General features: G+C 38.2%; 1 protein-coding gene across 1 annotated transcript in view; it reads right to left on the bottom strand.

Annotated features, from left to right (window-relative positions):
- The window catches only part of WDR27 (WD repeat domain 27), a 67,537-nt gene that overhangs the window by 17,940 nt on the left and 26,706 nt on the right, over nucleotides 1-22,891 (bottom strand). The window contains 3 exon segments of the mRNA XM_082217127.1: nucleotides 7,518-7,616; nucleotides 13,637-13,739; nucleotides 15,914-16,011. Of these exon segments, the coding sequence (XP_082073253.1) occupies nucleotides 7,518-7,616; nucleotides 13,637-13,739; nucleotides 15,914-16,011 (300 nt within the window).

Raw genomic sequence — 22,891 nt, 5'->3', positions numbered from 1 at the left:
GGGGGGATGAGCTAAACATGTTTTATGACTTTACAAAAGGTTTGGTGTGAACCAAATGACACTTCACTAAGGTTTGTTTGTTTGTAAAAAAAATAAGTTGCACATTTTGGTGCTATGTTTGTCAAAAGAACTGTTACATGTAAAAAAAAAAAATCTTAGCCAACATCTCAAGAGTTTTTTTAATTTTTTAACAAATTCGAAAAAGAAAAAGTTAAAATGTTCAGATTTTTATTTTCGTTTGTTGAAGGGGCAGGGAGCATGCATTTTTGTGACCTAAGTAACATGCTGAACCAAAGTAGGTTTTGTTGTCCTAAGCATGTCCGATTTTGTTCCTAACATAAAACAAAAATTCTCTATGTGCCAAAAGGAAAAGCAAAACTATCAACTCAATAAAAGATCATTAATCTATTGTCTATTTTCTTGAAGAGGTCTTAAACTAAACACGGGGGGGGGGGGCTAAATAAATTTTGAAACACCTTGTATGTCTGGTGTTTCTGGTTATTTTATTCATGTGTAAAATGCAATTTTGAACAATGGTTGCCATATCATGAAACTCTGGAGAATTATATATGAATATGAGAAATGAGTCTGTAGGTTGCCATTTTCATGGAATTATGCAGCAGTGAAAATGATCCCAACAGAAAACGAAGGTTTTCAGCACAGAATGTCATATCAAAGCCAGCAACTTGTCTTATATGTCCGGGACTTGAGGACCACTCAAATGCTAGAAAAACATCAATTCTGCAAGTTTATGCTTTTCGTTCTCTTTCTCCCTTTCTCTTTCTTTCTTTTGTTTGAAGGGAAGGTGGAAGGAATGACACACAAGGCTATATCTACACCACGTTTTGAGGATTGGCCCAAGATTGGTTGCAATTTTTAAAGGTTTTTTTCACACTACATCTCTACTTCAAGTATCATAACAGTGTTCACTGTGCCACACTGTAGCACAATGAACATTCACAATAATAAATTCAGTATGCTGTCTCAAACAAAAAATGCAAAATTGCAAAGAAGTCAGTTTTTTTGTACAGGCAGGAGCAGGTACAAAATATACTGATTTGCAAAAGGAAAATATAACTCTCATATACGTCCCACAAGTATATTCCTGGGTCAATAGCCACTAAGATAGGTGACATCTAAAATTACTTCAGAATTTCAAACTCAGCCCACTTCCAAATAATATCTAATCAAGGCCAGTGGTATTATAATGAACAAACACTTTCTTCGGGATCCTTCTGGTGGGTCCTTGGTTCCCCAGGGAGTCAGAAGATACAGCTTTCATTCAAATTCTCCTCCAGATCTTCTTTAACATGGGTTTTTGGTGCCCAGACTGTACTTCCCCTGCTCAGCAGGTCACCTGCTGCTTCTGACTTTCTTCACTGATCTCTCCCTTCCTTTCCTTCCTTTGTAGCACTTTAAGCCCCTCAGCTCTCAACAAAGCTGTCTCTCCATCTCCTGTAGTGGTCTAAACCGCTCTGCTCCCCCACAACTGGTGGCCATTTGTTATACTGCCACAGTTCACATAGGACTGCGTTCCCTGAGCTGCTACCACTCCAGTGCTCTACATCTGGCCCAGCCATGTTTACATCTGATCAGGCTGGAAGTGCAACACAGTGCAGCCCAGAGACTGCCACCAACACACCACCACTCACATTCTTTAAACATGAAGCTAAGTTTATTTTACTGAATTTAATATCATAATGAATAGTAGAAAATGATTTAAACGAGTACGGATAGCTGGTGAGTCATCTGAAACACAAGCTTGAAAACTGCAGTTCTCACCATACCTACTTTCATATTTCAGCCACACCGACTTTGACCGCCAGCCACAGTGAGGGGACAGGAAGTAACTAATGAACTGCTTTAAAAGAAAGTGACCGGGAAGGAGATACTAATAAAAAGAATAATAGTCCTAAAATCTGGGCAAGTGCTACCGGGAGGTGTGATGCTGAAATTGCATTTTAAGACATAAAAGTAGCCTGGCAAAAAGCCTGGACAGTAATCTCACAATGGAGTTTTTTCATAAAGACATGCAATCTAAAAACTCAATTCAAATTAATACTACAGTTCTATACATGTCTACTCAGAAGCCCAATGAGCTTAATAAGACTTATTCCCAAATAAGTGTGCATAGAGTTACAGCCTCAGACTTTCATCCATTAGATCAGCAGGTTTGAAACTTTCCTATTTCCACTAACCTTTTCCTGATCCAGATGGCCATGTAATCTTTATATCTATCTTCCAGACAGCTGGCTAGCTTTTTTATACAGATTTTTCTATAAAATTTGATTCAGCTCTTCAGTGAAGGAATATTCCATTGACTACCTGTCATTTTGTATGAGTACCAAAAGGTGAGAGCATAATCTTGCAAGGATGGCTGGGAAAATGCTTAGCAGAAATGTTTATGACTATAAGAACACATGTTTTTATTGAGCATTTTATGATCTGTTGACATTGTTTTCAAAAAGATTTTTGGTGCCTGGAATAGTACCAAATATTCTAACAAATTCATCATAGTTTCAATTAAGTTTCTTTTATTTTTATATAACCACAAAAATGTATTTATTCAAAAGATTTTGTAACAGTGTTTACAAACAGGGTCAAGCTATTCATTTTAAAGAAAATGAGTAGGGGAGTGGAATTAGGCTTACATATTTATTTATTTATTTCTTCTTCTTAAATGAAAGATAAGAGTCCAGGTACCCTGCTAGTGTTGCAAATGCCACCCCCTCAAATTTACCACCCTGGGCAATTGTCCCATTTGCCCTCCCATAAACACATCTCTGGTGGTGCACAAAACTTAAATCTGCATTTGCTTATGAAGCTTACTTCATAGTTTTAGAAATCTCACTACCTAATCTACTTCACAGTCTTATGTGACAGAAAAAAATGTTGTTTTCCCTTTGGAGGTATATAAATAACATTTTTAGACATGGAACTAGGACAGCTGATATGATGTAACATAACCAAAAGCTTCTATCCCTTTAAGAATCACCAAGAAGGGCAAAATTCAGCAGGTGTCATTATTTTGTTCCCTGAAACACTTTAACATAAGGTTCTTTCAAAGAATTTCTGCCATCTTTCAAACTCCTGGCAGAATCTTTGAATATATTGAAATACCTGATTTGAGGTCCCCGTAAGGAAATTTTTAGGGTACAACTAGATGGGATATGGCAGATCAGTGATCCATATCACTCCTGGGTCTGCTAATTTAATTGGGGGAAGTAGCACCAGAGGTGGGGTGTGTTTAGTCTTTTCCTCCTGTGCTATTTCCTATTTCCTAATCTAAACCACACACCTGCTACTAGCTTTGTGGGGCTAAAAGAACAGATACATCAACCATGGGAACACTCAGAGATGCTAGATGAAGAAATGCAACCTAAGAAGGTTGTAATGAATTTCCGCTGAAAGAATGTATTTATTAATTGTGGCTTAAAGTGACATTCTATCTGCATGAGCTGATCTTGGATACAGGGAACATGATGTACCCTAAATTTATCTCAAAATGTTTATGAATATGTAGAATTTTGTCCATTGTCACCAGTTTGGTCATAGTTGGTTTTAAAAGACTTCAATTTAAAATCTGCAAATCTGTACGCCTTTCTGGGAATAAATTTGATTGCACAAAGAGGAACATATTTCCAAATACACATACACAGGATTACACTGCGCTTCCCCCTCTTATTTGCTATTATGTTATAACTGGCATATAAAGTTAGAACATCTGGCAGAAAAGAAAACACAACATTTCAAAACTGTTAAGAGCTGGTTCTCTCCAATAAAAGTATAATCTAGCTTGAGAGAAAAACAGCCAACCCAATTGTTTTTGGAAAGATGCAGCAGGGTTTGGCATCGATGCTTTTATGTTGAACGGTTTCATTTTTATAAGATTTGCAAGGAAAACTGCTTCCTGGTGTTTATTTTCAAGGTAGGATATTGCATGCAAAAAATTATATGTGTGCTGCCTCACAAGCTGCACATAAATAATATAGTCTAGAGATAAGAATTTGTTTCAAGACCCCTCTGTTTTCCTATCTACTACATTGTAACTTTGCCCAGTTGTTAGATCTTCAATTAAGTTTACATTATATGACGTCTAGAGATGCTAGTAAAGTTCTTCCAAGCCAAGCTCAGGTATGAACTTTGGGATTCACAGAAGCCTGTGTCAAACAAGAAGTAATTTATTTATTTTTTTGAAACCCTTGAATTCTTCCCCAGCTCAGATGAAATTCCAAGCTGGAGATTCGTGTCTAGTTCTCCCCGCATCATCCTTCACCAGCAACAAAAGCCTTCCTTGTTAGCCCTTCAAACATCTGCCCTACTTCTCTTTGCTTCCTGTCAAGTGGTGATTGTGGGAGGGTAGATAATGGGGGTTTCCCCCTTCCCTCTCTGTTTGTGATGCTCTGGGTAGCTCTTTGCCACAGAACAAATACCAAGGGAACATGGGAGCAGTAGTTATCCTGAGAGCTACAGCAAGTTGCAGGAGATCTCAAGATAACTATATCTCCCATAATACCCAAGGCTTTGTGCCATAGTGCACTACTACCTAGTGGAACCCGGTAACAGAGGTAGAAGAGAGAAAGGAGAGAAAAGAAATCTTCCTTCTCTCGTTTCTCCCATGTACTGACACAGGGAAATAAAGAGAAGTGAAGAAGAGGATTGGGATTGGGGGCAAAAAGGGTTTTCAGTAATAACAAGAGCTGTTAGGGACATTTTTCTGAAACCTCAGATTGGCTTGGACAAATTATTAGCGCCCATCCAATTTCCCCTTACAAGAGGTACATCTTTCTGAGGATCATACAGTGTGTCATAAAAATATTTTTAAAGTAGGAAAAATAGCAGTGAAAAAGAATAAAGCAGAAGTTAATTATCTGCAATGCACTCTCCTTCATTTGAAAAATACAGACAGTAATTGACTTTGGAGAACGTTCACAAATTGTTTGCTAATAAAAGTGAAAAGGAACAAACTCAATGTTCTAAATCGCAGTATTACGTGACTTAGTACTGCAGAAACTAATAAATCCACCATGTACAAAGATTTACTCAGTACAAATATGGTTGAAAGACTCCAAATGGCACACACTATTGATGTCATATTGCCCTTGGTTTTGTCGCAGCTTAAATAAGTCTCATCCAGAAAGGTTGCAATCACAATGACAAAGGGAAAGATTTTGTGGTGACATAAATGATGCCATTATTAGTAAGCAGTTATTTCTGAAAGAAGTAAGTAGTAATTTCTGAAAGAAGCAGTATTCAATTTTTACATCATCTAGTCTTCTGATCGTATTTCCTTTAATAAATAAGATGATTTAAATTATTCCATGCTGTCTAGTCAAAATAGAAATGTTTATTACACTTTAGTTATTGCTTCTGATGTCTTAGCATGCTTAAAGCCTCTGAGACAAAATGTCAAGCGTATACAACCAAGATAACAATATTAAAGATAACAAAAATCATTCCCCAAAGCGTTCTTATTTGAGAGTCCTGGTAAAATCATTCCACCTGATTAAAAGCTAGATCTGTCAGTTACACAGCTAAACACCCCATTCTCCCTCCTTCCTCTCACCCCCCATGTCTTTTCTTATATGACAAGCTTGGGAAGAAACATTTCAACACGGTATGCAGTTTTTTAAACACTGAAATCTCCAAACTGGCCTGAATTGCTTCAGATGTCCCTGATTCTATTTGTGGCAATTCAGAGGGCTCCTGCTTCAGGTCACGCAGCTCCTAAATACTGTCTTCTCAATCCAATTCAGCTCAAGATTCGGAATTTGTCTCAATGCAATGCACACCCCTAATTGATCTTTTTAAAAATGGGTGAATCTGTATGTCCCAAAATGTGTCTTGGCTACTTCTCTTATATTAGGAGGACATTTCAATTAATGCTGTTTTCACCCCTTTAAGAGCTTTCTGACTCACAACTAATGCATTATTGAAATCACAATACAACTTTGAGAATCAGGATGCTTGTCTTCTAATAAAGAATCTTGCAATCTTTCACATGACGGAAAGCACACAGCAAGCCACAGAGGAATAACCTAATTGAATGCCAAGTCAAAGCCAAAATTTGGTGAATGATGAAAATAAAAAGGATTTCCCCCTATCACTACAAAACATAGCTTACTTGTGGAAAATTACATGCTACTGATGATTAAGTGAACAGGTGGCAATGAACCAGAGAAGAACAATGTTTTCATATATGTCTTTCTTCTAAACTTGAGTTCTCCAGATGTTGTTACCAGGGAAAACAAGCTTTTCCTGGTAGCCAGTAAAAATTCAGTAACTCGTATTTTTAGACCCATCCAATACTACTTATATCCAGTTATAAATAAATTTTGGTGATTTCAGCCCTGAAAATTCTGCTGTCTAGGAAGCTTGTATTGGATGTCAATTTCCCTATTGGCCAGTGGGTAGGTACTTCCACAGCAAAATTCAATATAAAACTTCCTCTGTCTGTAACTGAAGTGCAACTGTAACTGAAAGGGGGATTTCCAAAGTTACACTAGCTAAAATGGCCCACTTAAATGACAGCAAGATTCAAATATTCTTTCCCTAATGACAAATATTATCACATTTATTTACCAGTTAATTCTAAAATAGGCTTCTAAGCAGTTTACAAGCATAAAAAATTACACAAGTTTATCCAATATAAAGATTCTTAATAAATTAATTTAATTAATTAAAATACACAATGAAAAAGTCCCTTTAAAACATTCATACTACAATGCCTACTTGGTAATCAGTCAGGATATATTCAATTAAAGTACAGTCATACCTTGGATCCTGAACGCCCTGAAACTCGGACGTTTTGGCTCTCGAACGTTGCAAACCCGGAAGTGATTGTTCCAGTTTGTGAACGTTCTTTTGGAACCCAAACCTCCGACGGGGTTCCATGGCTTCTGATTGGCTGCAGCCAATCAGAAGTCGCGATTTGGTTTTCAAATGTTTTTGAAGTCGAGCGGACTTCCAGAACAGATTCTGTTCAACTTCCAAGGTACGACTATAACTTTATCTGAAATACAGTCACATTTCTTACAAATAATCAGTTATATTAAATTGTGAAATGATTGTATTTTCAGAAATGTTATACGTCACCAGAAGTGGCGTGTTGGGTGGAATGGAGCTGGTATGTTAGCTTCCTGGCAAGTAGTCATTGTTGTTTACTGGGAGGAATAGGGACAAGGTGGTGCAAAGCATTCAAAATAAATCCAATTAAATATATAAGTAATGTAATTAGCTGCACCATGAAAATGACATAACTGAGCCTCTTAAAACCTGACAAAAGGTGTGGTTTTTACCTGACAGCTAAATGAATATAAAATTGGAGAAAGATGCACTTTAGTGGGAAAGACATTCCACAAACATTAATAAATAAGGCAAATATAATTGACCCTTAATGATATTAATAACAGAAAATACGACGGCATAGGAAAAAGCAGTGGGGGGAAATCAGTATCTGATTAATGCTAAAAGCAATTAGAAATTAAAATTCATAAATGAGAAACAAAGAAAAATACCTGAGGAGATGAAGGGTTAAAAGCCACATTGATGACAGATTCTGTGTGTCCAGTCAATTTATGGGAATAAGTGCTTGAATGCATCTCATATATATATGCCTGAAAGAAATAACACACAATTAAAGCTGTCAGAAGCACCTAATGTAATTTGCATTTTTGAAAAAACAACAACAAGCAGGGTTCAGTAGTGTAAAAAAAAACACACCATTATATAAATTTCAATCACTGAATCAAATTTAAGTTTGGTCAGAATGAAAAGTATTTACAGACTCTTTTTCATCACACTTTAAGTTACAATATATTTACAATATATAAATATAACTGTAATGTTAGTAATATCTCAAGTAACTCCAAAAATATTAAACTGCTTTTCCACCTTTTTTCTTTTCTTTTTACAATGACAAGATAAGCTGAGAGAACACTATTAGTAACCTCTCATGGATAAGAAGCTCAACTAGTTAACAAGGAGTTGTACCTTCAGTGTAGGTGTTATGTATTCAGTGATCTGTGTTTGCCTGAGCTTGAGTCTGGACTAAGGATTCTGAGCCCTTGTGTTCTGATTTGATACATGATATCCAATCACAGAACATTTCAGGATTTGGGCTACTGCCATTGGCCCTTAAACTCTGAGTTGTGATTCGCAGCTTGGGAATTTAGACAGCCAATCACATTGAGAGTAGGAGTGGCCCAGGCCTTCAGAGTATATAAGCAGTTGCTTTGCCCCCGTTGTTCAGTTCTGTTACTTCAATAAACTTTCTTGCTGTTATCACTGTGTCTCGCTTCATGGGAACCCACATACACTTCAGTAGGTAACACAAAGGAGGATCCAGTCCTTCAGGAAATTATATAGGTAAAAAACTATCATATTGAATTCCATCTACAGGTAAACTGATGGTCAGTGCAGTTGCATAGTCTCTCTGATATATCCATACTATAAAGGTGGACTTTCAAATGATGCTTTGGGCAGCTCAGTGTAAAACACATTACACATGTAATTTCTTGAGGCTAGAAATACAGTGCTAGTTTCTTTTCAGAAAGAACAAGTTACAGGCTTCACACACTGCTGCCACACACACACACACAGTGTTAGAGGAAGACATTCATCAAGTATTTTTATACTCTATCTTTTTATCTATCCAAATGCAAAAAATAGCTTATCATCAACTTGTGTCACTGCTGAGAAGTGCAAAGCCTTTTCAAAGGCCTTGTGAGACCCAGTGCATTGAAGAAAATTCCACCTACATGGGGTTGTTTGGGCCATACACAACAGATAACCACTAGTAAGATCATGAGGCTCTCCTTCCTCTTGGTTTCCACTCAGTAGTAGCAGTCATTTACTGCTTTCTGCCCCCACCTCTTGATTAGTTTTATTAGATTTCAATTGCATTCATACTACTTTAAGTTAGGTTTAGGTTTATGAAATTTATGTATCACTTCCTGCTAAAAAAAGATCACTCAAAGTGATTTACAACCAATGATAAAATCACATGTTGTTCTACAATCATTACTAACCAGTAAGAAATTCTGAAATACTAAATTTTCTGGAAAAATACTAAATGAATAGCAGTTACTCTGAAAATCCATCAGGTATGTGATTTAGTGGTAGAAGTTACACATTTCCTTAAAACGTCAAGTTATAAAGAGAGGAAAAGAGCCATGAAGGAAATGGACAAATAGTGAAAATTCACATGTGCATATAAATCTGGTTTACTAAAGCCAAAGTAAATTCACTTTTTCATATTTAACCCTATTCCTAATAATAAAAATGACTGATTCAGAAACTAGTGATATTTCCTTTTCATCTTTGCCCCAGTTCAGCTAGAAGTAAAAATAGTTTACTTCTACTATTCACATCCATATGGCCTTCCTGAGTATGTAACCTCACACCTACTTCTGTTTCCTTTTTATTGGAAATGTACAGATTGTTCTCAGCACATTTTCAAAATCAATTAGGTTCAAAGGAGAATTTGCTGGTGTTGTTATATTAGGGCTACAAAAAAGAAGCACCAAGATACAAATTCTTTCTAGATATATATATTTTAAGTAGATAATGAAACATACAATCTCTGTGAGCTGAGCAGGGACACTATAATACCACATATGTTGAAGATGTGCCCAGTTACTATCCATTTTCTAGTTTAATTTTCTATACCATTGTAACAAGAGGCTGAAGATGGGGCAAACACACAGAATGACACTGTGTATCGCTGAATACAGGCTTGCAGCTCCTTTTTGCATGTGCAGTCAGAAACCTTAGAGCAGTGATGGCCAAACTTGGCCCTCCAGCTGTTTTGGGACTACAACTCCCATCATCCCTAGCTAACAGAACCAGTGGTTAGGGATGATGGGAACTGTAGTCCCAAAACAGCTGGAGGGCCAAGTTTGGCCATCACTGCCTTAGAGGATGATTGATAGGCATTTTAACTATGTTACTGAAGCACTTTCTTAAATGTTTTACTTGTGCAATACAAAAACATGTCACTTTAGAAGAAACTAAATGGCAACTTCAACTCAGTCAGCTGAATCTCAGACCACAAACATGGAATTTTGTTTATTAATTCTATTGGCCTACCAACAGAATGCAGCACCCCAATGCTTACATCATGGTTAAGGGATGAGAAGCAGGTTATGGAATCACATGCCACCTATCTCCATGAAATCAATTCTCATCCCTGGCCTTAACAATGGTCAAAGATTATGCCATCTCCAATCCTAACTGCATTACAGTGGCAGTTCTTCAAACAGTGGTTCCTGCCAAACTAATGTAAATCATGTGTATATGTGTGGTTTCAATTGGAAAACAGAAGGTTGTCAAAGCAGCAGGGGAAACAGACTGCCTTTCCGACTTCAGCCGGTGTAGCTGGAGTAGGGCAAGACTGCACAACAGAGTCCGCTGCAGACTCAGGTCCAAAACATGATACCACCAAGCAGCATAAAGCAGAGGTCAAGCACAAGATCTAGAGGGTGGCAGCTAGAAGACAGTCAGAAGATTCCAGGAGCAAGAGCTGAAGGAATGTCACATAACCAACACCAGATGCAGATACTCGAGTCTGTTCTAAAAGCCCTTTCTACTGAGGTGAGGAATGCCATTACTCTCAAGAAATCCTTTTCTCAAGAGTCAAGCAGTGACACTAAACTCTCAGGTTTGCACTCTGTTGACCAACAGCTGCCTGGGCTTGGACCTCCTAGCACCATTTCTACTGAGGATTGGAAGGGGATTACTCAACCTTCCCTTGACTTGACTGGGGACTCATCTGCCAGAGGTGGGTCAAGAACCTACCCTGAAGGTCCTTCCAGGGCATCTCCTAGAAGCCAACCTGGGAGGGGGTCATTCCCAAAGGCTTGCTCACCCCAATCTTGGGTCAGTGGAAGGGCAGGGTCCTCACGGAATTCAGGGGTCACCATGACACTGCCAGAGGAAAAGCAGCAAGCAAAGAAAAGGTTCAGCACTCCTTCTTGGCCTGCCGTTTTCCCACGTGAAATCACCCCTAAGTCCCCTTTTTACAGGTGTTTGGTGACAACCAGTATTTGAAGCCATAGTTATCACATACTGTTCTGGCCTAAACCTCCAATGAAACAATCAAGAAACAAGGCATACTTTTAGGAGTATACTTTCAGTGTTCATGATAAACATTTGCACTTCATGCTGGACATATTTATTCTTTTTGGCTTCTTCTATGCATTACTTTTATTCTCTGTAATGTTAATAATTCTCATTCCTCTGGCCAAAAAAATAGGATATTAACAGTCTGCATGAGGTGAGAATATTCTCAAGAATTTATCATCACTATGCAAGTCATGAATGACCTCTCAGGTTCCAGGGCAAGGTGAAGGTCATCCAGAATACTCCTATCCATTATTTGAATGTGTGTAAATTTTGGAACCAGACATAAGCACCCCGCCAACTTAACTCCCATAGTATGGTCCAAAGGAACATGGTAAAGGTAAACGGACCCCTGACCATTAGGTATAGTCATGACCAACTCTGGGGTTGCTTCGCTCATCTCGCTTTATTGGCTGAGGAAGCCAGTGTACAGCTTCCAGGTCATGTGGCCAGCATGACTAAGCCACTTCTGGTGAACCAGAGCAGTGCACGGAAACGCCGTTTACCTTCCCGCCGGAGCGGTACCTACTTATCTACTTGCACTTTGGCGTGCTTTTGAACTGCTAGGTTGGCAGGAGCAGGGACCGAGCAACAGGAGCTCACTCCGTCACAGGGATTCGAACTGCCGACCTTCTGATCGGCAAGTCCTAGGTTCTGTGGTTTAACCCACAGCGCCACCCGCATCAACATGAAACAACAGTAAATCACTTCAGGAAGCAATTTATAAATGAAATGAATAATAATAACAACTACCATGGTGAAGTTAAATAGGTCTGAGTTTGGTCAGTGCTCAGATGGGAGACCACCTGGGAATCCTTTGTATACTTTCACCTTAGAGAAAGGTGGCATATAATTAACTAAACAAACTAGCAACTGAGGTGGCAATTCTAACTACACTTATCTTGAGAGTCAGCACCACTGAATTCAGTAGGGCTTACTTCTGTGTAGGCATGGTTAGGATTCTGCTGTAATTTTATTCTCCAACACTCCTCCCCATTAAACACTTATTTTCCTGAATTCTTCTAAGGTACTTTTATAATTCACAACATTCAAAGAGCTAAGGCTACAACAGTAGAATTAAAATACTAGCTTGGATTCAGCAAACTGCAAAAAGAACAGCACTTTTACACCCCTCTTCTTGGCTGCAGCCCCCTGTAGCCTCCCAAAGTGAATGGGTGGTAGAGCGGTGAGGCTTCCTCAGGAATGGTTTGGAGAATGGAGAACTCTTGGTTCATAGCTCCCCAACCTATTTTTAAAAGGAGGAAACAGGAGACAAAGCACCTGAAACTCTTGTTTACAGTAACCTGTCCCTGAATCAACCTGTCCCTGAATCAAGAGGGAATGTGGTTTCCATTTTGTTTTTAAGAAGTGCAGCAAACACATATTCTTCCCCATCCAACACTTGTGGAAGGCAATTTATGATTAATAATCCTACTTTCATTGCTTCTTTTGGCTTCTTATTCATTACATATTTCTTTAAGAAGAGGTGAAGCTCTAAACTCTCTAAACGGAACTGCGTATGTCACAAAAACAATTGTCGCAAACTTAACAGGAAAGAGGAAGCTTATATAACAGATTTGTTTCTGGATTCCACTATTTAGAGTCAAGAATAATATCACTGTTGGCCAACAGAATTGATGGGGAGATGGGAGCGAGACCCTTCTGCACAGAATCACATAATAAAATCCATATTGGGTGAACAGGAGGCTATTCCCACTTAATCTGGGTTGGCAAACCGTAATTACAAGAGGCAAAGCTCAGGATGTAGTGCATGCTCCAGCCTAAAAGAGGTAGAAGTGAATTATCAGCCATCACCACCTTGAGGAGCATCCTCAATTGCATTATTGTTCCCCAAATATACCGAGGAAAACCACAGAACATTCCTCCTAATTACATAAATACTAAAATAGATATCTTGCCAATTTGGGCCTGGCTCACTTTCCTCATAGGGGTATCCCAACCCCTTCCCATACTCCAGAGCACATGTAATTACTCTTCAGGAACATGTATAGCCTAAGCCACAGCATCTTATCTTTTAATGTGCTGTTTTCTATTTAATTTTTTACACTATAGTCTTGTATATATTATTAAAAAACTTTCAAAACTTGCTTTAAACTTCCTTTCCCATTCCCTGCACGGAAAGCTGAAATGGCAGCCTATGCTTTCACAATATTCAAATTTCAATTTCCCTTAGTCCTGGTCTTCATCTGTCTACCTACTCCCCAGACTCACACCTGGATTTACCAGACATAGGTGTAGTTTCATATAAAAAGATGCATCCTCGCCATGAAATAATAAAATAGCATAGCTAACTTATGAAATATGCAACAAGTTCCATAATCCAAATAAACACACAGATGTGATGGAATTCTTGAATTTAGTTCAGGTAAAAAAAAAAGAATCAATTAAAAGGCCAATTCCAAATTCCTGTAAGTTCAAAAAGCTATAAGAGGTCACAAAACTTTCTGTATTTACAATAGCATATATACACTAGAAATAAACTACTAATACATACACATTTATCTTCCGATCCACAGGCAATGAATTGTCCACAAGGAGAAACAGCGATTCCACAAGGGTGACAGCGGCTGCTATGACCTTTGTAATGACGTTCACACCTTCAGAAAGGGTTTAATTCAATAAATAAAGCACTACTTCTTTCAAAAGAATAAACAAATTGCTTCTATGTTTAATCATGCATTAGAAGAAGGTTCACAATCTCTGAATATTTCATTCAACAGTCCATGGGTTAGTGGAAATTAGTATTTTCACACTGAAGGCCCACAGAATTTATAGAATTATAATTCAGGGTCTAAAGTCTCTACAAGCCCTCTAAGCATACAGTGGATATTAAGCCCACTAAGTCAATGACCGCTGGGGATATAACCCACCAACTAACACAATCTCATTATGACATCACATCAGATCAACTAATGCCACTGAAAGAGACAGTGTGGAAACAGAAATAAGGGAGGAGAAAACAAAAAACAGGAGTGGAAAGAAAGACTTATACAAAAGACCTGACAACATTAATAACACATCATACAGCAAGGCCATTAGCTACAATACAGTTAAACTGCTTACCCAGATTTTACTTTTAACTATTTTACCATTCAACTGCTTTACTTAAATTAATGTTTGAAAAGGAGGCAGCAGATAAGTGACCTGTGAAAAACTTTCCAATTTTTCATTTTTCATGAGTTGTAGTTAGACCAGTTGATTGCAAAAACATAAGGATGTAACAGAGTCCAACCCCCAAAGTATCTCATTTTATTACTTTTTGACATTTGGTAGGGGTAATAAACCTTTATATTTTGGCACGTTCTTACAAACTCTCTAAAAAAAGATAAGATTAAATTATAAAACAATAACCAAAAAATCAACTGATATTAAGCTGGCCGCCACATTCTTCCAAGGCAGTTTTTCAAACACACTTCACTTCTACATCTTCTACAATTCAATAATTAACACTGTTTTCCCCATATATGTTTTTTCTGTTCTTCTGCTCTAATCTGCATATGAAATGCTTTTCAAGTCAGATAAGATGAAAAAGGTTTTTAAGATTAAAAGGGTTTGTTTCATTACTTAATTCCAAAGTTCCGTTGCTTTAGAATAGGATTCACCACCACATGCGCTCTTAAATATATATAGATTTTAAAAGGTGACTTAAACCATCTCCCTGGTTAAGTGCACCTGTATTAAAAATGTTCCTGCATTTGGGCAGAGCAATCCTAATCTACCAAGATTTAAGTTATTTATATATCACCCACTGCATAAACCACAGGGCTATATGCAACAGGAAAACTGATATTCTAAAATTTTAAAAAATGTAACATATACACACCAACACACCAAATTAAGCTGCATCTTAACTGCTCCCAGCTGGGGAAGGAACTGGGGGGAGGAGGAGTGTAAATCTGCATTTTCTGCCCTTCCACTGACTCTCGTGGCTTAAATGTTAGTTATACTTGCATTTTTGATGGTGTACACCAAACTCTGTGGTTGGGACCAATGAATGGAGTTAGGATGCAATGTAACTCTCCCTGGCTGTGACACTCTCATTTCCCACTCTGTGTTTGCCCTTTACACTGGCATAACGTTTGCCTTCTTACCTTATGGCAAGAAGGTTTTCTCTCAGCCAGTGTAAGTAGATATACCAGGGTAAGCCACTTACACCAGCTGAAGGTCAATTCAACCAGGCGTGTGGGGTAGCAGGATATGCCACAACCTAATCTCTCCCAGATGGTGAGGAGCCAGTAGGATGCAGTTTAAATTTACAAAGAACATATACTAGCACATCCGCCTTCTGGCATAATTGACTGGTTGGGATTGCTCTCCCCAGTAGCCTTCCTCAGTCTGGACTCCTCTAGATGCTTTGGACTCCATTAGCTCCAACCAGCATGGTCAATGGTCAGGACAGATGGAAACTGTAGTCCCAAACATCTGGAAGGCTTCAGGTTGGAAAAGGATGGTTTAGAATAAAAATAGAATCTGATTCTATATATTACAGAGTCTATTGGTGCTTTGGACTGTAACTGTTATTCTATACAAAACGTAAATTTGCAGAATCATCAGTACATATCTAGGCATATGCATACACATAAATGTTAAAAAGAATTCACATAAACATGATAGAAAAAGAGACATATAAATTAAACATGAGGAGAAAAAAACGGGCTTTGCTGTTCACAAAAACAGAGAGTATCCTAGATTCATAGTGCCTAGTGACAATCCAACCACTTTTGTCACAGTTAGCATTTGTGCACAGGCTCAGACAAATAAACTGTGTTACCTCAGTGTTCTCAAATCCCAGAGCTTGATGCCATCACCAATGGCTGTTGTTAAGAAAAGATTGTAAGCTTCATATTGCTGACTGCTAAAAGCTGATCCCTGCAAAACATTAGTTTAAAATTGCTGAATCCTATGCAAGAGATAATACCCATCAAGGAAATTGCACTAAAAATTGTATAGGCATCTTAGCAAAGGCTGAAGAATTTCACTTGTTTGCAACAGCTTTCAATTACCGTACTGCAGCAACAGCTTCTGAGAAGGCTAGTTGCTTGAATCACCAAATTAGAGGTATTATGTCACAAGCAAAATGAACAAATTCATTCACATTAACAGGAGCTAAAACACAGACAATGCTGAAGTAAAGTGTAGGTAGAAAAATCATTAGGAAGAAACTAAGAGGTTATTCCCAGTATACCAAATGTGGAAAGTATTGGCAATGAGAATTGAGATGTCTTCCAATAGTTGGCATTGACAAAGGGATATTTTCCTTCCTGGTAAAGGTCATATAAATATTAGAAGAAATAAGATCCGGTATTACCAATGTTGTGTTTTCTTACAAAGTAGTAACTGTGAGCCCTTGCCATTAATAGTTTATAGCCATTTCATACAAATATTCTATGACTTCCTATTGATCTCATTTACAGTGCAATTCTATTTGTGTTCACTCAGAATTAAGTCTCATTGTGTACAATGAGGTTAAGTCCTAGTCATCACTTAAACATTAAAGTATCAGAATTCCAGTGGCTCTTCCAGACGGAGTTCTGCTGTGGGATTGTTGTGAAAGAAAATGGTCCACAAAGTTTCCCTCTCCAATACCAGAAAAACAAAGATGTTCCTTAAGTGAAATTGGCCAGTTATTTATTTAAAAATAATAATGTATACTGCTCCTCACAAAAAACAAAGCAGCTTACAACAACAAAACATAAAACCATATAATAACAACCATATAAAAAAGTTAAAACTCACGACATCAGTAACTGTCATGGAAAGGTCTACCCAAAGGGCTGTTATTAAATGTTATTGCCCCAAATTAGCTCCAGATTTCAAAGAATCATAGAAATGCAGAGTTTGAAGGAACTCCAAGGGTCATCTAATGCAATGCAGGGATCACAACTAAAACACAGAGTTGCAAGGCTACGCCTCTCCATGAACCTTTTCTGTGTCAAAAACAATCATGAAAAGCAACCTCCAAGATTCTTTTCATAAAACAGAGATGGGAATATGTGTTTCAGATCCCTGTAGTGAAAGAAGCTGTCCTCATTGACCAGGCATTGTTGCTCTGTTAACCATCTGAAAGGTATATTCAGCGCAATGGCAGCTGCATCTTCAACTGCTTAGGATTCAATGTTATTTCGAAGTAATTGTAAGGCTCTTTACTGGAAGATGTTTGGTTTCAGCAGCAGACAAAGTTATCTCTGCATAAATAATATCCTGCACTTTCATCATACATCAGTGGAAGGATAGAGAAGATAGCATATCTTACTCTGTGCATAATTATTCCAAGATGGCAAACTGGTGTCTCAATTCTTCGGCATACATTAGATCATGGGTTGTCAACCTGGTCCCTACCACCCACTAGTGGGCATTTCAGGATTCTAGGTGGGCAGTAGGGGGTTCTACGGCACAAGCTGAATCCTCCTTCCATCGAGCACTGGTGGGTGGTAAGGAAGTTTTACCATCAAGAAAGATGCATTAGTGGGCGGTAGGTATAAAAAGGTTGACTAAATAAATAAATAAATTTTATTTATATCCCGCCCTCCCCAGCCGAAGCCGGGCTCAGGGCGGCTAACAACAATAAAACAAAATGCACTACCTGTGCATTAGATATTATCTGACACTCAAAGCTACTGCTGAATCCATATTCCAGCCATATGCATTTTAGTTAGTTTACTTAGCGTGAAAGTCACAGCTAGAACAATAAAAGCTCTTTGTTATTTTTCTGCAGAAGATTCCATGCTTAACACGGATAAGAGTCAAATGCATGTCCCTAACATAGTTAAAGGCATGTCTCTAACACAGTTACAATTGATGCAGCTTAGTCCTTAGTTTTAACATGAGAACTAAAACTATACTACCATTTCTCGCTAAAGGTATATGCACGTTTTTAGAATGAGGTTACAAATCAAATATGCATCAACAAGCACAACTTCAGACAGAGAACCTCAAATAGTTTGTGGCAACTGCTAATATTTAGTTACATTTTTTTACTTATTTATTTAGAGCATTTTTATCCTGTTGTTCAGCCAAAAAGGCTCTTAGAGTGGCTTACATAACTATTAAAAACAAGGCACTTCCCACTCTCATATTTCCAATCTAAAAGACACAATGCAAAAGAGAGAAGGGGACGAGTAGGGAAGAGGAAAAAAGTAAACTTAGGTACCAATTATTAATATAGTTCCTATAATGAGCAACTGGGAAGTTAACAGTTCAGGTAGCCTGATGGAATGGTTGCTACTAAATGACAGTTAAGGTAGACTCAAAGGCAGCTGGTCTCAGCACAGACAGGAGGAGGGGCGTTCTTCCCTTCTCTCTGTCTGCTGTAGCATGGTGAAATGACTACCTCTAAGTGACTGGTAAGGAAGAGACAGCAATTATATTTATGAGAGTTACTTTAATTTATGAGACAGTGTGATTCCTTGGCTAATGTTGGGTTTGAACTGGGAAACCTAGATTTATATTCCTGTTCAGCCTCAGAGACACTGAATAGTATTGTGCAAGCTGTTAGCTGTGAGCCATACATACATAAGCAGCATTGGAGGATTATAGAATCATAGAATAGCAGAGTTGGAAGGGACACCCTACAACACAGGAATCTCAGGTAAAACATCCATAACCGATGGCCATCCAAGTTCTACTTTAAAACCTCCAAGGAAGGAGAGTCCACAACCAGAGCAAGAGAAAACAAGCTTGCTCCATCTAACACCTTTAGACATTCTGTCTTCTGCAGCATTAGTGACCTCCTAGTTTGGTGTCATCTGCAAAGTGGATGAGCACCCCTCAATTCTTTCCTCCAAGTTGTTGGCCCAGGACAAATCCCTGCAGCACCCCACTTGTCACTTTCTTCCAGGATGATAAGGAACCATTACTGAGCACTTTGGGTTTGGTCAGTCAACCAGCTACAAATCCATGTAACAGTTACCTTGTCCAGCCCATATTTTACCAGCTACTCCATAAGAAAATCATGGAGGACTTTGTCAAAAGCTAAACTGAAATCAAGGTATACTACGTCCACAGCATTCCCCTAATCCACCAAGCTTGTAATTCAATTTTTTTATTTTTTTTTTAAGGAGAGAGAGAGAGAGAGAATTATCTGGTAGGACTTGTTTTTGAGAAATCCATGCTGGGTCTTAGTAATAAAAGCATCCTTTTCTAAGTTCTCACAGACTGCCTGTTTAATTATCTGTTCTAGGATGTTTCCTGGTGTCAACATCAAGCTGGCTGGTCAGTAGTTACCTGGGTCTACTCCCCCCCCCCTTTTTTAAGATGGGGAAAACATTTACTCACCTCCAGTCTGCAAGGACATCACCTGTTCTTCAATAAATCTCAAAAATTGTAGACAGACTATCTGGGATTACATCTGCGAGCTCCTTTAGTACCCTTGGGTGTAGCTCATAAAGCCCTGGAAATTTTAATTTATTTAAAGTAGCTAGGTGTCCCCTCACCAGCTATTTTCCTACCAAGGGATACTGAAACAAGGAAATTTTGTTGGTTGGTATCCATAGTCCAACACAGACTGAAGTATGCTTAAGCCCACCAATAACAGCGAGCTTAAAAGTGCACTTTACAACTGTGCTGGATCATGGCCTTTGTGCCCAACAACAAAACAAGTATGGATTTTATGCGTAATAATACCATACAAGGAAAATTGGGGCATCATGTTGCATTAAAAATGAATGATTTATTAACTACAGGCTGATTTGATAATTTTACATAAAAGAGATTGTCTGACTTATACTAATATGATGTAAAAGTCAGCATCTCATCTAGCTCATCAACATGTAGTTGTTATAGGCTATGATCCAGAGAAATATCACTTTTGCTTTCGGTGGGATTTCATCTTTTTTATCCCTCTAACAGCAGCTTTCCAAAGCTTTTCCATCTGAAGGGACTTGCTGGAGTGTGGCCATAGAGTTTTACCACTAAGCATTTTACTTAAAAGTTTTAATGTATGTTACAAAACGGCAAAAGTTGATTTAGGATTGTAATCTTCAATTTTCCATAAAAACAAGCTCCAATTTCTCTCCCCATATGAATGTGTGTCCACAGCTTCAAAATGTGCTCTACTTAAATAACTTGAAGTCACTTTGCTGACAGAGGAAAAAGAAAAGCCAGAAGAAGTCAAAGCATCGATGTATTACAAATAATACTGCAGAAGTTTAGTAAAGTTAAGTGTTATACCAGACCAGGCTCTCAGAAAACCACAAAACCTATGCTAAAGTCATTCTAAGGAACTGCTTGAAAACCACAAAAGAAAAGACATTCAGAACTGAGGACGGACTGCTGTCTGTAGCTTAACCAATGAGCTTAAGCACAGCAGGAAGACAAAACTGGGCATGAGGAACAACTACAATATCGCAACATGTTTGCAATCCCCAAACTTCTTGTATATATTGCTGAAACAACTTGGCAAATTAGAAAATGCAGTGAATTCTGTGTCATCTGCCCAGGACTGAAGTGGAGAAGCAAACGTTTGTTTAGAAAAAAAAATATCACCATGACTGTAAATTACTTCAAGTCCAAGGTTAAATCAGGGTCTATGGACATAGCAAGTCAATATAAAAAGTCAGTTTACATCTTTGTGTATAATTGTTTCTGAATAAGTGTTAATAGGGAGGTTTTCTTTTCATTTCTTTCATTAAACACTTATATCAGAATCTTGCACATGATCAGCTCATCAAGCTGCTATAGCGTTTGCAATACCATTCTATTTCCTATGAAGCTTTCCCCTACAGGGTTGTTTCTCTAGAACAACCTTCCCCAACCTAGTGCTGTCCAGGTGTTTTAAAATACAACTTACACTATCACTGGCCATGCTGTCTGGGGCTGATGGGAGTTGTGGTCCAAAACATCCCAAGCAAATATATTAGGCAGTCATGTAAGACATTAACTTGACTCTCCAGTGATTGAACACCACAACTTATGTTCTATGTATCGCAGAACCTGGCAACCATCATTATTGAGATGCCAAGAGCATTTTACACAGGATTACCAATGGCCCCATGCAAATTCCGTTGCATATTGCAAACTGAACTTCAAGCATAAAAGTTCAATCGATCCCATATCTAGTATTAAGTAGGACCCGAAGTGCTGATTCAGAGAGTAAACAATGTCTATGGCTGTACTGGATTTATTCCATTATTTCCTAGTATTTTTTTAGCTCTTAAAGTGGTACCTCAGGTTAAGTACTTAATTCGTTCTGGAGGTCTGTTCTTAACCTGAAACTGTTCTTAACCTGAAGCACCACTTTAGCTAATGGGGCCTCCTGCTGCCGCCACGCCACCGGAGCACGATTTCTGTTCTCATCCTGAAGCAAAGTTCTTAACCTGAATCACTATTTCTGGGTTAGCAGAGTCTGTAACCTGAAGCGTATGCAACCTGAGGTACCACTGTATTATGATTAAATATCTATCCTACCCTTCCAAAGGAGCCCAGGGCAGCAAGCACAAAAGCAAAAAACAACAATTAAAATCTCCAAAAACAATTCTAATGCAGATGCAGACTGGGAAAGATTGTAAAAAAATAACCATAAACCATAAAGACAGACACATAAATATCAGTACACAAGTATCAAGTTGAAGAAATGTGCATCTTCCTTTCACACTTTCCTGTAGGAAATCTGGCACAGCCACAGTGAAGTGTGAAGTGACCCTCAGGGCAACTTCAAACACTTTCCCTACACCTCAATGGTATGTAATATTTGGAAACCTTGCAAAAATGAGTTCTCCCTCTCCCTTCCATGTGTCATCTTGCTGAACCAAGCTTCTATGTTCATAACCTGAAAGGGGACATATATTAACAGAACTACAAACATTTAAAAAGCTTGCAGTTCCTTAACTGTGGAGAAAGCATAACCAGTGAAGCAGCCAAACATGGAAAAGCTAAGGACAACCAGCACAGATTGATGAGGATAGACGCTTCCTACTAATACCACAGGTAAACCAGGATGTGGTTCCATGATATGTCCTTGCCAAGCCAAACTTTACTCACCGTGTCAAACTGTTCTGAACCTGCGTACTCACATGCACACCACTAATGTGACAGCAGCAGGAGGCATGGGTGGCAACAGCAGCAGAAAGCTGCTGTTTGGACTTACTTTAATCCATGTGACTGATTATGCAACTTTTTAATGGAGTTTGTTCTGTTAAAATTATCTCTGTAGCAGACATCTAAAAGAATGATCTAGTTTCATGTCATTGAAATAAAAAATATAAAGTCTAGATTACAGAATACTTAGCTTTCAAAACTGCATTTAAAACCTTGATTTATAGATTAACAAGAAATATCGGAAACCACAAGAACTGTTTTGCACTACTGAAACTTAGAAGGTGGAATCTATTTAGATTAAATTTGGGAACATTTCCCCCTTCTGACTACCAAGCTTTAGCCAAGAGTGAATTTTTATATTCGTTTTATAAATACAAGAAGAAAATTGGGATTAAAATGGAACTGCTGACAGACCATTTTTTATAATAGCAATGTTGTTTTAGCTCTAATGATGCCAATCCAGCTTTTAAAAAATATTTTAACTAAGATTGTGATCTAAGCATCAAATAGTTAGAAATCTGCTTAACTAAAATTTACTTCCAAGTAAATATAAATATCAGGGTACAAATCAATGCTTGCAAGTTACTTGTAAGAAGCATACTGAAGTAAAGCATGCTAACTGAGCATCATGTGGTATGAGGTACATCTCAAGGGACTGAAGATGGTGGCTGAAATCCAGTGAGCCAGATGTGTGCCAGATGTGTGTAAACAGCAG

The sequence above is a fragment of the Podarcis vaucheri genome, assembly GCF_965113315.1.
Source record: "Podarcis vaucheri genome assembly, chromosome: 3".
Taxonomy (NCBI): Eukaryota; Metazoa; Chordata; class Lepidosauria; order Squamata; family Lacertidae; genus Podarcis; species Podarcis vaucheri.
Note: the sequence above shows the minus strand (reverse complement) of the source record. Positions and strands in the feature narration are given on the sequence as shown.